The sequence below is a fragment of the Alexandromys fortis genome, unplaced genomic scaffold (assembly GCF_014885135.2).
Source record: "Alexandromys fortis isolate MF-2015 unplaced genomic scaffold, M_Fortis_MF-2015_v1.1 scaffold_86, whole genome shotgun sequence".
In the NCBI taxonomy this organism is placed as follows: Eukaryota; Metazoa; Chordata; class Mammalia; order Rodentia; family Cricetidae; genus Alexandromys; species Alexandromys fortis.
This window is the reverse complement of record NW_026067965.1, coordinates 5469082-5483944: the sequence shown is the minus strand read 5'-3', so window position 1 is coordinate 5483944 and position 14863 is coordinate 5469082. Positions and strand designations below refer to the sequence as shown.

General features: G+C 39.1%; 1 protein-coding gene across 1 annotated transcript in view; it reads right to left on the bottom strand.

The window, feature by feature from the left end:
* Positions 1–14863, bottom strand: part of Ntrk3 (neurotrophic receptor tyrosine kinase 3) — a 367393-nt gene that overhangs the window by 16788 nt on the left and 335742 nt on the right. The window contains exon 17 of the mRNA XM_050154042.1: positions 3288–3446. Coding sequence (XP_050009999.1) covers positions 3288–3446 — 159 coding nt within the window. The remainder of the gene's footprint in view (positions 1–3287; positions 3447–14863) is intronic.

The following is a 14863-nucleotide window of genomic DNA, read 5'->3' as shown; positions in this document are numbered from 1 at the left end:
AAAGGGATGGCTTCAGATGTACCCAGGTATGTTCTTTACAGTTTAATCCCAATTACTCAAAGGCATTTTCTTTGAAATGCTGGGAATTGAACGCAGGGCCCGAGGAACAGGCAATTTTTGTACTAATTATCAACACTCTCAGTCCAGGTACATTTTAAAAGAAGTATTTATTTTCCCATTGGTTTGTATCCACTCTACACGGTACTGTGTTACATAAGGACATTTTAACGTAAGTATCTTGTACTCTAGAGTGTATTCCCACTCTAAGGCCCCATTTCCCCATCTTTTCCTTAATTTTAACACTAGACTTTACTTTTCTAATTAGAAAACGCAGTATTAATCTTCATTCTGGCATTTTGGTTTTATTTGGTTGCATTTATTCTCTTCCTGTCATTTTCCGTCCCCCCCCCCTTGATACCACTTTTTATACTTCCTCCACCTCCATAGCATCCTTTCCGCTCTCACATCTCATGTGTCCTATTGTCCCTCCCGTAGTTGTCCCCCAGGGCCTCTTCTTCTCTTGCCATCACCTACCTTCTGGTTTCATAACCTAATCCCACGCTCACTCTTATGTGTACACATGACTACAAACATAGGAAGCCCGGCTTGAAACCTCAGCATGGGCGTGTCTCAAGTAGTTAGAAGCAGTGCTATCACACGACCCATCCGCTCTGCTCCCGGGTATATATACCTAAAGAACTTACATCCTACCGCAGACGTTCGCACGCTTGTGTTTACGGCTGCATTATTCACAATAGCAAGAATATAAACTCTGTTTTAAAAACGTCGTGTTTAAAGAAAAGTCGCGAAAAGTATATATGGTTTCTATTATGATCTGCCATCTGCCTGCTATTAGCATATTACACACTGCATTTTGCTAATCCATTATTAGCCAGATGCCATTGTTTACCCACATTGCCTTCGTTTTTAACCTTTTTTTTTTTTTTTTTTTTTTTTTTTGCTATCCCAGGATTCCATCTGGAACACTGCATTGTATCAACTCGTGACATCCCCTTTGGCTCTTCTGGGAGGTCAGACATTTCTTTACTGACACTAAAAGTTCTGCATTTTTCAAAGAGGGAACAAAACACTTTCTGAACTCAGGTGTCTGAGCAAATGCTTGCCTTCTCTTCCCCATTAGCATGTATTTCATTGGGTAAGAACCTCCCTCTCTCCCATTCTTCCTCTCTTCTGCTCATCCTCCTCTTCTCCCTCCCCCATCTGTCTCTGCATCCTGCAGAACAGGGCCTTCTCCTGGGTTTCTGGGTATCTCACATCACTGACCAGGAATGACCTTCACTGTACCAGCTCCTACTATTCACACTCACCATGGAGTCTGGGATGGCACTTTGGGATCGTGTCTTTGCCAACCTGGGAAGTCTCCAGGTGCTGTGTTTACCATGGCGTCAGACCTCTCCCAGATTCCACCTCTATTCTCTCCATCTTCATGAAGAAGGATCTACGTCAAGCTGCAATAGCTGCTGCTTAGGCTTAAACTGAAGGCACCCACTGGCATCTTCTCTAAAGCAGAACCAGCCAGGTTATAAACTTCCACTATGTAGTTCATCACCAGTGACTGCCTATACCCAGCTGCTGCTGTAGACAGAGCAAGGGGAGGAGCTGAGGGAAGAAAGCCTGCCTTCAAGGGTAGGGCCCCACTATATCATCTTCAAAGAGGTTTAAACACCCCATTAGCCACTCTACCCATCTTAGGGATCCATGACAAGGTTCTGCTAACACCAACATCACACCCATCCACGGATTCTTCTTTCTTTGGTTACCAAATACCATGGAGGTTGAGCCCAGATGCATGCATGTGTGTATTTGCATGCATGTAAGTTCACATTCATGTATCTATAGGTGCAAATGCATATGTGTACCATCCCCCAGGAAAAGACTACCAATTTAAATAAAATTCACAGCAAATAGCTTCTATATACACTCTTTCCTTATTCTATAAATGTTTGTTATACTTTGGAAATTGAGGTCAGGTCCCATTGAGTACCTGTATAGTAAGATCTCACAGATATAAAGAAATGCCTTATTTTCTTTTCAGGCAAGGTCTCATGAGATCTAGGCCATCCTCAAATTACATGAAGCAAAGGATGACCTGGACTCCTGATCTTACCACATACATCTCCTGTGTTCAGGGATTACAGGCAGGGGTCACCATGCCTGAATATGTAGCACAGAAGATCAAGGGCATCCTGCATGTTAGGCAAATGGTCTACCAAGTGAGCCACATCCCCAGCCTTACATTGTGGTCTTTGAAATGTGCTCAAATGGTCAGGACACTGAAGATTGGAAATGAACATAGCTTTTAAGAAAAAAAATACTTTCTTGAATATTAAAATGATATTTTAATACAAAAAGGCCTTAGTGGTGACGATTTCAAAAAACAAAAAGAATACCAAATGCTGACATTTTCTGTAAATCTGCTACTACAGGAGTCCCACCCATACTCTTTGTGGACTGTGCTGAACTCCTGGGTCCACATGGCTCTGTTCTGCACATAGATAAGATACATAATTTAAAAACAGAAAACTCCTAAAAGCACAAGCCAAGCCATCTCCTTGTCTAGTACCCTATGACAGACAGCTTCTTCCAAGATGCCAAATAACCCCCTTTCTTTGACCCAAAGCTCAAGAGGTGAGGTGTTTTTGTGAAGATTCTCAAGTCATTGCACCACAGATGCATAGAGAAGTACCTGCTGACAATCGTTATTTACTGTCAAAATGCATCATCTACTAGCTTAACTCATTATAAATTGAAATTACAAAAATATGATAATATATTATTGTTCTGTAGTTGGACACCTGCATACAACTCTGTTAATCATGTGAACTTCACCTTTTCAGACAAATGGGGACCCGTGCCTCCCAGTGCCTGGGGTCACTCAGAACTTTGGGGACCTCCTTCTGTAGACACACCACACAGTAGGTGTTTCCACAAGATGGCACCATAGGAAACTCACAGCTGCTCTTTGTTTTGATTTTCTCCCTTGGTGAAATGTTGTCATTTTGTGGCAGTTGTTGTTTATGTGTAGTAGAATAGACAGAAGCCCGACTCACGCCTCAGTGTAGACTTCCGACTTAAAGCTCTGATGGCAGTCATATTCATTTTCTGTAGTTACAAACTTTCCTCCACTAAGATTTCCCCCCCGATTTTGCCTGCATCCACTCTGCTCCCGCAACAGCCCACTGTCTGTACACTGTATGCAATTCCTGTCCTATGATAGCTATCATCAGCCTTCTCCCAGACCGGATCCTGACCTGTCCCTTTGTTACCTCTGTGTTGGAGAGCTGGAACCATGGTTGCTTCCCATAGGTAAAGATCTCCCACAGGATAACCCCAAAGCTCCACACATCACTCTCCGTGGTGAACTTCCGGTACATGATGCTTTCAGGAGGCATCCAGCGGATGGGGAGCATGGTGTGTCCTCCCACCTAAAAAGGGTAAAGACAGAGGCACATAGAGTTATCAAATAGACCAAGTCAACCGGAAGTCTCTACCTTTCTTATATAAATGCACCCTCCATGCATTGTATCCTAACGTGGTCATGCTTTAGGTAATCTGAACTCATAGGTGAATAGAGATGCTCACATCACTGAACAGCATACTGAAAGCAGCGATAGGTCAGACCTAAGGGAAGAAGGCAGACTTCTTAACACTGAGCATGGGAACTAAACGGTGATCTGAAGGGAGAGAGACCTAAGAGCCCGGTGCTAGAATAAAATCTTAAAATCTCCCTTAAAGACAACTCTGGGAGGAAGCCAGGAGAATCATGGTGCGTGCTCCAGGCATCAGAGTGGCCACAGGCATTGAGTTAGCCCCCTTGACAAAGGTAATCAAAGGACAAATATTCACTACAGACAGCTAATCTGTAGATTCTTAATTTCTGCTCTCACTTAAATTTTTCATCACAACATAGGATCTGTGCTTCATGTGAACAGGATAGAGACTTCAAGATGCCCCTAAGAGATTGGGTGAAGACAAAGAAGAGTCTTCAAATGCTTGGTAAGCTACAACACAGAGGATATGGTCTTTAAAATCAGCCTCAAGAGACACTACTAGTGTGTTTACCCATGAGAGTCAAGGGTAAGAGAAAGTGACTGAGAGGGTCAGACATTTAGGTTATGACTGAGGGGGGAAACTCTACATAAATATCCACTACCCAGTGGGTTAGAGATACTAGCCCACATGAAAGAAAGTTCACAACATGTTTCAAGACTCAGGCATGAACTGCATTGTTACCAAACAGAATGTCAGAAGTTGGATTAACAGGTGAAATTTGTTATGAAAGTGCTTGCTGTTGGTTTGAAAAGGAAGGAATTCTGTGTTGTGTGGCCCAGTAAACTGCGAACACGAACATCTTTCCCTGATGGACCGGTTGGATGGGCATTAACAATGAGCACTGGGAAGTGGATGACTAAGGAGGTGAAAACCTTCTATCTAAAAGGACAGATAGTGTGCGTCTATTCCACTGGAAATGTCTCAGGAGAAACCGAAAAAGCCACCTGTCTCCTGGGATTTCTGCAATCAGTCTACTCTCACATTGACTGTAAAGACAAGGCAAGATACTCCCGCCTGAGAAACAAAGACCAGGACCCTTCCCTACACACAGGCCTTCAAAGAAAACGAAGCACAAACAAAATCACCAGGAATTGCTAAAGGATGGTTTGAGAAGAACAGAAGAAAAGGTGTGCGCGAAACGCAATGGCTTGAATTCCACAACCACAGAGCAAACAGACCACAACAATGCAATGTAAATCTGAATAACGCTTGCTAAATTGGTGACTAAAGGTAATACAGTAACTAATAAGGGCTTCCTATAAAATAGAAGCATGGAGTAAGTAATATCACCAATAATCTTAACAGTACCACCGCTGCTGCTGCTCAGCTCATTATGGGGCATGAAATTTCCACATGATTTTAACTGTAAGTGCAGAGAAGAGTCGATACAGAAATAATTAAAAGCCCAATAAAGACTTTATCATTAAGAGAGAAGAAAGAACACTTATAGATACCAATCAATTATTGATCACAACAATTCACACTTAACTGAGCTTGTGAAAAACTTAAAGCAGCTTCCAGAAGAATAAAAAAAAAAAAATACTACATACAGCTTCCCAGCCTGTATCAGGCAGGGAAATCTTCCATCTTACAAAAGACACCACAAACAGGGAGAACCGCAATAATGAACAAAGATTACAAAATGGAAGAGAAGTATAAAACTCTGTAGATAGTATAAGCGGGTTATTACTGCCTCTAACTCGGGAAGAAAATTTTCGATTAAAAATAAAGGTTTACCTTATTTAGAAAAGCTGTACATAAAACAAAATTACAAAATACTGAAAATAAAACAATGAGAGTACATGTGATAAAAGTGAAATATAATCAGCCATATATGTGCATATGCGCATACACAAGCATGCATTTCATATAGATGAATATGCAGATGTGTATGGCCAATTAAATTTCCTTTATTAATTTCTTTTTAGACATTTCGTATTCTCTTTCATATGAAGTTGAGAAACCCTGAATGTCAGCAATTTACAATTAAAAAGGCTTATGTCATGTTTATTTCAATTGACTATTATATATAAAGTTGAAAAAAATCCAACATTATGTTAATCTTGAACTTGTGTTCACAGGTACTACAATAGTATTACGTGAAATACACAGAGATCTTTACAATTGTAAAGAACAAAATATTATAAGACTTAAAAACCAATGAAGCCACCACAATGGAAAACTAATACACACTAAAATTATTTTTAATTCTAAACTCCAACCACATATTAAACCTCAAACACATCTGAAATTTCAAAGGAAAACTAAGTCCATTATAAGAACAAGAAACATCTCCCTTACAAAATAAAGCAAACCGGAAATAACAACAAAGGATTAATCTATTAAAAGGTTCACTGGGAGCATCTAAAATGCTATTTGGTGAAAACAATATTTAAAACTATTTTTAGAGCATAAACTAGAATCTTACCATTGAACCATATGAAAAAATTGGGGTAATCCTTAGAAAAATTAAGTAGAATTTGAGTAGCTTTATATAACTATACTAAGAAAAGATTCAGTTTTAAAGGGAAGTGGGCCCTATAAAAATATAGAAAGAGAATAAAAATAAATAAACAATAAAAACAAAATTTGAAAATGAAACTGATTTGGTATAAATCAAAACAGCGCCCAAACAAACAGAGATGAAAAAGACAAAACTCTCACTTGATCTACATAATGAATTGCTTGCCTTCCAAAGTCATAAAAATCACTGGCCATGTTAATAAACAATGTAGAAGAGAAAACTGTAAAATGCTAAAATTAAAAACAGTAATTCCTAAAATACAAGTTCAGTGACTGATTTACCTAAAAATATTAGTGAAAATCTGAAAATGTAGAAAATTTGAGAACAAAATATTAAATTTACAGCAAATAAAATACACGTGTAAAGAAAACAAAAAGATGGTCTTGTTTGTGAATTCTACTAGGTTTCCTGACCTGTATTTTTCCAGTGTAAAAAGCATAGATACTTTCTCAAACCATTCTCTGTGGTTTAAATTTGTCTAAAGGCAGAAATGGTCGAACAACATAGAACCTCAAATATATAAATACAGATAAAAAGATTGTATCTATATGTACTGATAGAGATATCTCTGCCCTAAATATAAATGCCAAATATGAATAACTTATTGTATTATATTCAAAATATACGACAAGAAAAACAACTTAGGAAATCTACTATTCCATTTGCCTAACTAAAAAGTAAATAAAGAAAAAGCATTCTTTCAAAAGATACTAAAGTTATTGTTTCCTGGTTGAAATCCTTAATCTATGAGTAAAGAAGAAAGCTTCTTTTAAGTAACAGGTTAACTATCACAGTGCCTGAAAAACCTTAGAACAGAAAGGACATTCTTTCCTTGATTTTGCAAAGCTGTCCAGGAAATCCAAGGCAATGTAACAAAGTAATTATTTTGTTAAATGGACACAGTATCCAAACTGACTTCTAAATACATAACTTTCTATGCCTAGATTAGTGCAACTCTCAGACCTCATCAGGAAAGTCTCCTTATGCAGCCAATGGTGCTTAACACAGAAACTAACAACTGGTCAACCTGCAGAGAATAAGTGCTTGTGAGAGTCCAGCCACAAATGGGACATCTGTATCACACCCCTTCCTCAAGGCTCAGGGAAAACAAAGAAGAAGGGAAGGAGAGATGGTATGAGCCAGAGGTCAGAGAGGACCAGAGCAAAAACAGTGTCTTCTGGACATCACAGGAACGATGCGGTCCTGAACTCACAGCTGCTGCAGTTGCTGCACAAGCATTAGCATCCTAGCATGGAGGGGAGAGGAGGCCATGAGACCCAACCCCTGACTGAGGTGTTAGGGAGATTTTACGGTTTCTAGGGGAGGGACAGTCTTCTCCTAAGATAGGTCAACCACACTTCAGTGGATGGCCACACAGCCAGAACAAAGTCAAGTCTATGAGTTACTACATTTTGAAAAGGAGGTCACAAAGTTTGTGGATTTTGGAGCTGGGATATATCTGGAAGGAGTTACAGAGAGGAGTCGGGCATAAATATGATCATAACAGATGGTATGAAGAGTTCTCAAAGAATTAATAAAATATTTATGTTTAAAATAAATATATAATAAAATGTTGGAACAGAAGAATCAAAATTGCTGTCTGAAAATAGCATATTATTAAAAACAACTAACTAAAAAGAAATTGAAACTATTGTAGCTCCGTGAGATATCCATATAGAAACACAATAGACAAACTGCACCTAACAATACCATAGTAACTCAAAATGGAATTGGAAAATAAAACTGTAGAGTATCAAGAAAGGGCTTAAACTCTGAGACATAACTCAGCTTTAGATGTATAGGTCTGTTTAGGCAGAAGAACACAAGAGACGACCCACTTAGACACAGTTATATCATCATCTTCAATAAGAAGGTTTGGTGGGATAAGCCTCTCATTCATTCTTCAAATATAATTTCAAACTTCAGCGCAATATAAATTTAAAACGTCCCAATGGAATGCGATATGGGAACTGAAAAAATGAATCCCAACTTTATCCAGAGTACTGATTGCTTAATTAAAGATTTGTTGAACTAGAACAATGATGGGGATTTGTTTCATCAGATAAGTAAAATATTTGATTGCACTATGTAATGAACACTCTGAGTTTAGCATAAGGATAGACAATATATTAGTGTAACCAAATAGAAAGCCTGGAAGCAGAACCATGGATAAATACTAGTGTTTAATATATGAAATGATGGGTTAGTAATTAAAGTGTTGGGACAATGAACTATTCATTTAAAAAAGACACTTAGATACCTACCTCACACCATATACAAAAATCATTTCCAGATGGATTAAAGAGCTAAACATAAAAAACAAAACAATAAGAATATTAGAAGAAAACTTATAAAGGTATTTGTATAACCTCAGGAGTAGAAGACCTTCCTACATGACATACACTTAAAAAGTCATAAAGGATATAATTTATAGACACAATTTTGTAAAATTAAATAGCAAAGACAAAATTCATAATCAAAAGACAAATGACAGAAATATCTGCAACATATGTAACATACAAATTATTATAATCATTACTACTTAATAATAATTTTTGTAAAATAGTCTTGCTATGTAGCCCCAGGCTGGCCTGGAAGGTTTCTGTGTAAACCAGGCTTGCCTCAAGCTGGAGGAAGTCTTTCTGCCTCTGCCTCCCCAGTGCTGGGACAGACAAGGAATTAAAGTCCATGTGATTCATGGCAGTCCTTCCCATCAGTTAGACAAGCAAACCAACAGACAGATGAGTAAAGACTGAGCAGACAAACCACAGAATAGCTACAAATGGCCACACACAAATGAAGAGATGCCAAGTAAAAGAGCATAGACATGTATTTAAAAGACACTTGATAAAAAGGGAAAAGAAAGGTTGCTATCTGATGCTGGAGGAGGTGTGAGGCCTGATATTCTGATGCCAGCGGTGAGACTGGAATCGGCTTCTGAAGGGACAGTTTTTGTTTTATCTGACCACACTGATGTTGCAAGAGTCTTGAAATCCATCGGTTTCACTGCAGAAATAGTAGAAAACTATTTCCTTGTGTGTAGGCAAAATTTTTTGGTTCAAGGCCTTTCTTTGTTGTTTCTAAAAGCATGGATATGTTCATTTTCAAAGGTATATATGAGAGTTAAAACAGAATGCAAAAATGTTACTTGTACTGGTATCTAATTATGTCCAAGACAATAACTGTAGTAGACGAAAACATAATTTATAGATAAATACACTTTGTCATTCTTGTTCATGTAAAAATGGAAATATATAAACATAATAAATACACAGTAATCGTGTGTGATGTTGTGGACGATATTAAAGAGTCCAGAAAGATACTAAGCCATAATTTTCTCTACAGATGCAAGTAAGAAAGTTCCAGCTTTTGTTATATGTATTTCTATAGTGTTTGAAATTTTACAATGATCACATAACGCATTTTAAAATTCCAAGATAAAATCAAACACAAACATTTGAATATACAGACAGAAACCAGCAGATATAAGTACACATAAAAATATCAGTTTTGTAAAAGAAGTATGTTTGTGATATAATATGCGAGAATGGTTGTCTCATCTGATATTTTGACTGAAAAGGAACAGAAATCTGTGATGTTCCAACACATCACCCTGGGTGTATAATTTTAAATAATGGAACCCTTCACTTGATGCTAGTATGTGTCTCAGTGGGTGTTTTTTTTTTCTATACAGAGAACATTTTAAATTGAAGTCTCTGTGTTCAAGAGTGTGGGGTGTGAACTGTGATGGGTCTAAGTATTTGAGCAGACAAGTGTCAGAAGAACATTAGCTGGTCACATGGGCCCCCTTTAGAAGACTCTTGAGTAGCACCACCAATGTGGGTGAAATTTATGCTCCATTCTTCAAGGAGTAAGGTCCTTAACATGACAAAACCAGCAAGAACTGGAAGTCAAGAAACCCTAAATTTTGGTATGATTTTTGATGAGTACTTAGCCTTTAGGAACTTAAGTTTCTTCAACTTCAAAATATGAATTAAGCAACAAGGCTGCCTCAGAATCATGGATACAAAATCCTCCTGGGTATCCCTAAGTGCAGAGATGTGGACACACATCTCACTGTATACATCTTCACATACTCCTGGGCAGCACAGCAGATCTAAATTCCTTTATTGTCCATAAGAACCCATATTGATTTCCTTCCAGCATAGCTAGAAGACTAAGTCTGGGAAAGGTAGTAGTCTAATAATTTGTAATGATAAAAAACTCATGACAAATATCTCCACCCTGATAGACAAAAGCTATCAGGAAGTCATAGTCTCGGAGATAAGAACAGTACTAATAGCCGGGCGATGGTGGCTCACGCCTTTAATCCCAGCACTAGGGAGGCAGAGGCAGGCGGATCTCTGTGAGTTTGAGGCCAGCCTGGTCTACAAGAGCTAGTTCCAGGACAGGCACCAAAAACTACAGAGAAACCCTGTCTCAAAAAATCCAAAAACAAGTACTAATTAATGAATAATAATGTCATATATTCTCTTGTTTCATTCTGTCCCTATCGGGGGCAACAGGAGCCTCTAATGTGCCCACTTCTCAGATGAAAATAAGATGACTTGCCCAAGCTTTGCAGGAGTAATATCAGCTTATGATCAGAGCTCTCTAAGGGGATAGCTTGAAAGATCTTGAGGCTAATCTTGAAAAAGGGCAACATAAACTATTAAGATCCAGGAAATATGCCGAATAATGATTCTAGAAAAAAAATCTAGGAAATGAAACTTGGAATCAATTGTTGTTGGGAAGAATGCCCTGTCTGCTTTGTAACACCCTTCCACTGCCCATCACTGCCTTCCTCTGTCCTCTCTTACACATTCTCATGACCAACAAAGGTGGGAATTAGGAAACCTAGAAGGAGAGATTGCTTAGGAGAGGCTTTGTTCATTGGGTTTAGATGCCAGCCTACAGAAATTAGGTGGCCGTGGAATCCCAAGACCTGTTCTTCTTTTGTTTCTGTCACTGAACCTGGGCAGAATTCACCATGGTCTTTGTGTCTTAGACCATCATGTATGTTGAGTTAAGAATATGAAACTTCTTTAATTATTAAGTCCGCTTCCCATGAAAACCATCATTCCAGATATATGAGAATCAACATGAAACAGCATGAGTCACACTGTCTCCATAAAATTCTCCTTAAACCCAGAGACCATGAAGATTTTGAAGGATTCCAGACCCCTAGTAAGGATACGAGGTAGGTGACCAACTCCAGTTTCAGATACTCATTCCAAAGACATTTGTTAGCTAAGGAACTATAAGAAAAGTAAGCAACTGTCCCCAAACCTACACAAATAGGGAAACCTCATCTAGACCTTGTGTCCAAGCAGCTTCCTGGTGATCTTGTTACTTTGTAGTGGAGAGCACTTGACTCACTACCCACTAAAACAGTGCTACAAGGCTCTCACAATATGACTCCCATATCAGTAAGGCTTTGGATAAAACTACAAGACACCCAGATAAATTTCTATTTAAAACAAATAAGCTATATCCGTGAATACCACACAGGACACAGGCATAACTAAGAACATGGGCTTTGTCTGAAGTTCCGCTCCAACAAGGTATCATGTATTTTTGTTTTCGATAGCAGACAACTCTAGGTTCCAGACCCATGTGAGAACAGCAACTGTATCCCACAGCCCCCTTTTCTTTTCCTCCTCCTCTTGTCTGGTCTTGCCCTTGCTCTAAAGGATATAGATGAGTTCACTGTCCCATGTACCACAAACCTCCTGCTCTGTCCTCTAATGCTTTCCCGGAACGTTCTACCTGTTTCCTCGCTGGCAGGGAGTGCAGCCCAGACCAGAAAGACATGGTCGCTGTGGTTTTCCTCCATGAACAGAGCTCTTCTCTTTTCTACCTACAGATCCTTGGGCACATCATTTGTCTTAACCTGAGCTTCAATCTTCTTATTAAAAAAAAAAATGGGCCTCCTAACGCCAATCACCTCTCATGTCTGCTAGACTTGTTAAAATGCAGAAACCTGGGATTTCCCCCCAAATTCAGTGAATTATACAAGGCTCAATGAGCTATGTCTTTTCTCCTATAATAGTCAGTAAAGACTTATGACTCACATAATGCCCATACGTTGTTATAACATCATATAAGTAGCACGCGCTAATAGGTCGTACCCCCGGCATTCTTCTTTCTATATAGTCTACAGCTGCTTCCATGCTGCAGGGTCCAAAAGTTGAATCGCTGCAAAATAAACCACTTTAATGTTGTGACAGAGCTGCTACTTGTAAAACCTAAAATATTTTCTATGTTGTCATTTACAAATAAACTCTGAGATGTGCCGAATTAGTCTCATAGGGATAGGCATAGTGGAAGCTACAGTTGATCTAATAACAGAGACGAGATGATGGTTCTTTTCTAATATGTTGAAGCATTAACAGACTCCCATTAATCCCTTAGCATCAAATACCACTCAGTGATTTGTGCGTGCATGCATGTGTGCAAGAGAGAGTGCTCTTGAAAAGTTGGATCACTTCACCATTGTTTCTTGGGGTTTCGGCCTTTGCTCTTATCTTCTTGGGTCATTTGAGCCACCGCAGCTCTCACATTCTAGAGTAGTTCATTGTATTCCATAGATTTTCTATATTCCCAACACCCGATTGTACCTGACTAAGTATCTACAGTCAGGATCAGAGCCAAGATCATAAATGCTGCCATGTGCTTCCTCTGAAACACAATGTGAGATGAAGTATATCTCTCTTTTATATGATCAGCGGATTATGTCTGATCATTCCCTATAAGTCCCCTCTTACCTAGTGATGTCAGCAGCCATTGATGATTATTGTCCCAATTCATTATTTTATTAGTGGTTCAAAAGGATGACATCCGAATTATACTATTCCTTCTACTTATATGAACAGGAAATCTATAAATAAAGACTTCCCTTCATCTGCCATGTGACTACCAATTACAGCTTATATGAGTTAGGCAAGATGGCTGCTTGACTGTTTCCCTTTATTTGCTAGTTTTCAGAACAGTGAATTCACCCCCTAGCATTATAGTTTGAAGGCGATTTGAACGCAGAGAATTGTGTTTTGGAATGTTTGGTCCCCAGCTTAGATTACACTTCTGGAAGGTTAAAAAGAAGCTTTGCTAATGGAAGTAGATCCCCAGAGGTGGGTTTTGAGGTTTTATCCCCATCTCTTACTTCCCATACACGCTCTGCTTCCTGATTGCCAACCAAATGCAATCAGCTGCCCCACACTCTCCTGCCACCACCGTGCCTTCCCCTCCATGATGGGCTCTACTCCCTCAAACTGTGAGTCAAATAAATGCTTCCTCTCTTAAGTCGCTGCTTGCTGGTTATTGGTCATAGCAATAAGACAAGCAGACCCAGCTTTCTCCAAGGGTCAGCTGTGAGAGCTTTGTTTTCCTTCTGAAAAATGTTTCCAGGACTTGCTCCTTTTAAAAACACACACTTGAAGTGCTTCGGTCTGCGGCAGGAACTATTTTTGATGCCTCATTTCCTTCCATCTTTGGCCAATGGAAACCTCTCAAAGCTGTGCTTCTCTCTTCTCATATAACCCCAGTAGTCTTTGATTGCACCTTCACTTTCTGACATGAAAGAATATTCTAGGCTTCTCTTGTACATTTCATATCCGAGCCTTTGAAGCTCTTTCTCCAAGGATTTCTGCATCTTTTTGATGCACAGTGGAATTTTGGGACCATAGTATGGGTCCTCCTGAATGCTCAGTGCTACTAGGGTGGTCATCACTTCTGAGTCTTTATAGTGGGAAATTCAGAGCTAGGAAATCATTTTGTTGAAAGACCTCACGATTTTGCTTTATCCGCACTCAAATTTAGGGTGGCTTGACTTCCTTTGACGTTGTATTTTCATTTCCTTTTTATGCTGATTTTTTTTATTTCTAGAACTTAATAAGTTAATTTTTTAACATATTAGTTTCACTTCTCAATCATGCTAAAACTGTGGGCATAGTTTCAACATCAAGCCACCTACACTGCTTTCAATTCTTTCTGTCCTTAAAATACACACTGACTAGAGAAGAACAGAAGGTCTGGCTTTATCTTAGCCCCTTCAAAGTTACTATACCCATAGACTTCCTATTTTATTCCTTTTTGAGTTTTAGAAATTTTTTTTGGCTTTTCATTTTCCAACTTATTTAATGTCACTTGTTGACCTTGCAAAACTGCTAAAAAATAATATGGAAACATAGTATCAATTTCAAGAGCACAAAGTAAGATCCTTTTACGTAAATGACAGTCCCAGCCTTATTCCACTGTTGCCCTTACCACTAGGTAGCCCTACCCTCAACCTCATATATGTTGTGCCCAGAGCAGCCCCCCACCCCGCCAGAGGGAGACCACCAGAAAGCAGAGTGGACTGGACTGCAAAATGCAAGGTTAACTCTTTTATTGCAAGTACAAGCGAATATAGGCAATTATTGGCTGGCCAGGAACTTTCCTCTTCATTACCCCAAAACAACAAGGTAGAGAGAGAAGTTAAAATTTTCTTTGCAAGGTTAGTTTTTAAAAGGTGCAGTCTACAAAGAGGCTTTTTGAAGTGGCTTTTTGGCAGGGGTGCCAGGCCTTCTGCCCGCTTCTATCCTGATAAGTCAGCTTTCTCCTCGTTTTACTTTTTACCCCCAGGTGGCTGGCTGGCTAAGGGACCTTGTGCTTGGAATCTCCCGGGTGGGAGGGGGAAAGGAAAGCGCTGCTAATCTGTGTTTCTAATTTTAAAACATTTTGCTAGGACATTCTTGTCCCTTTCAAAATAAGGGGTGAGGGTCTATC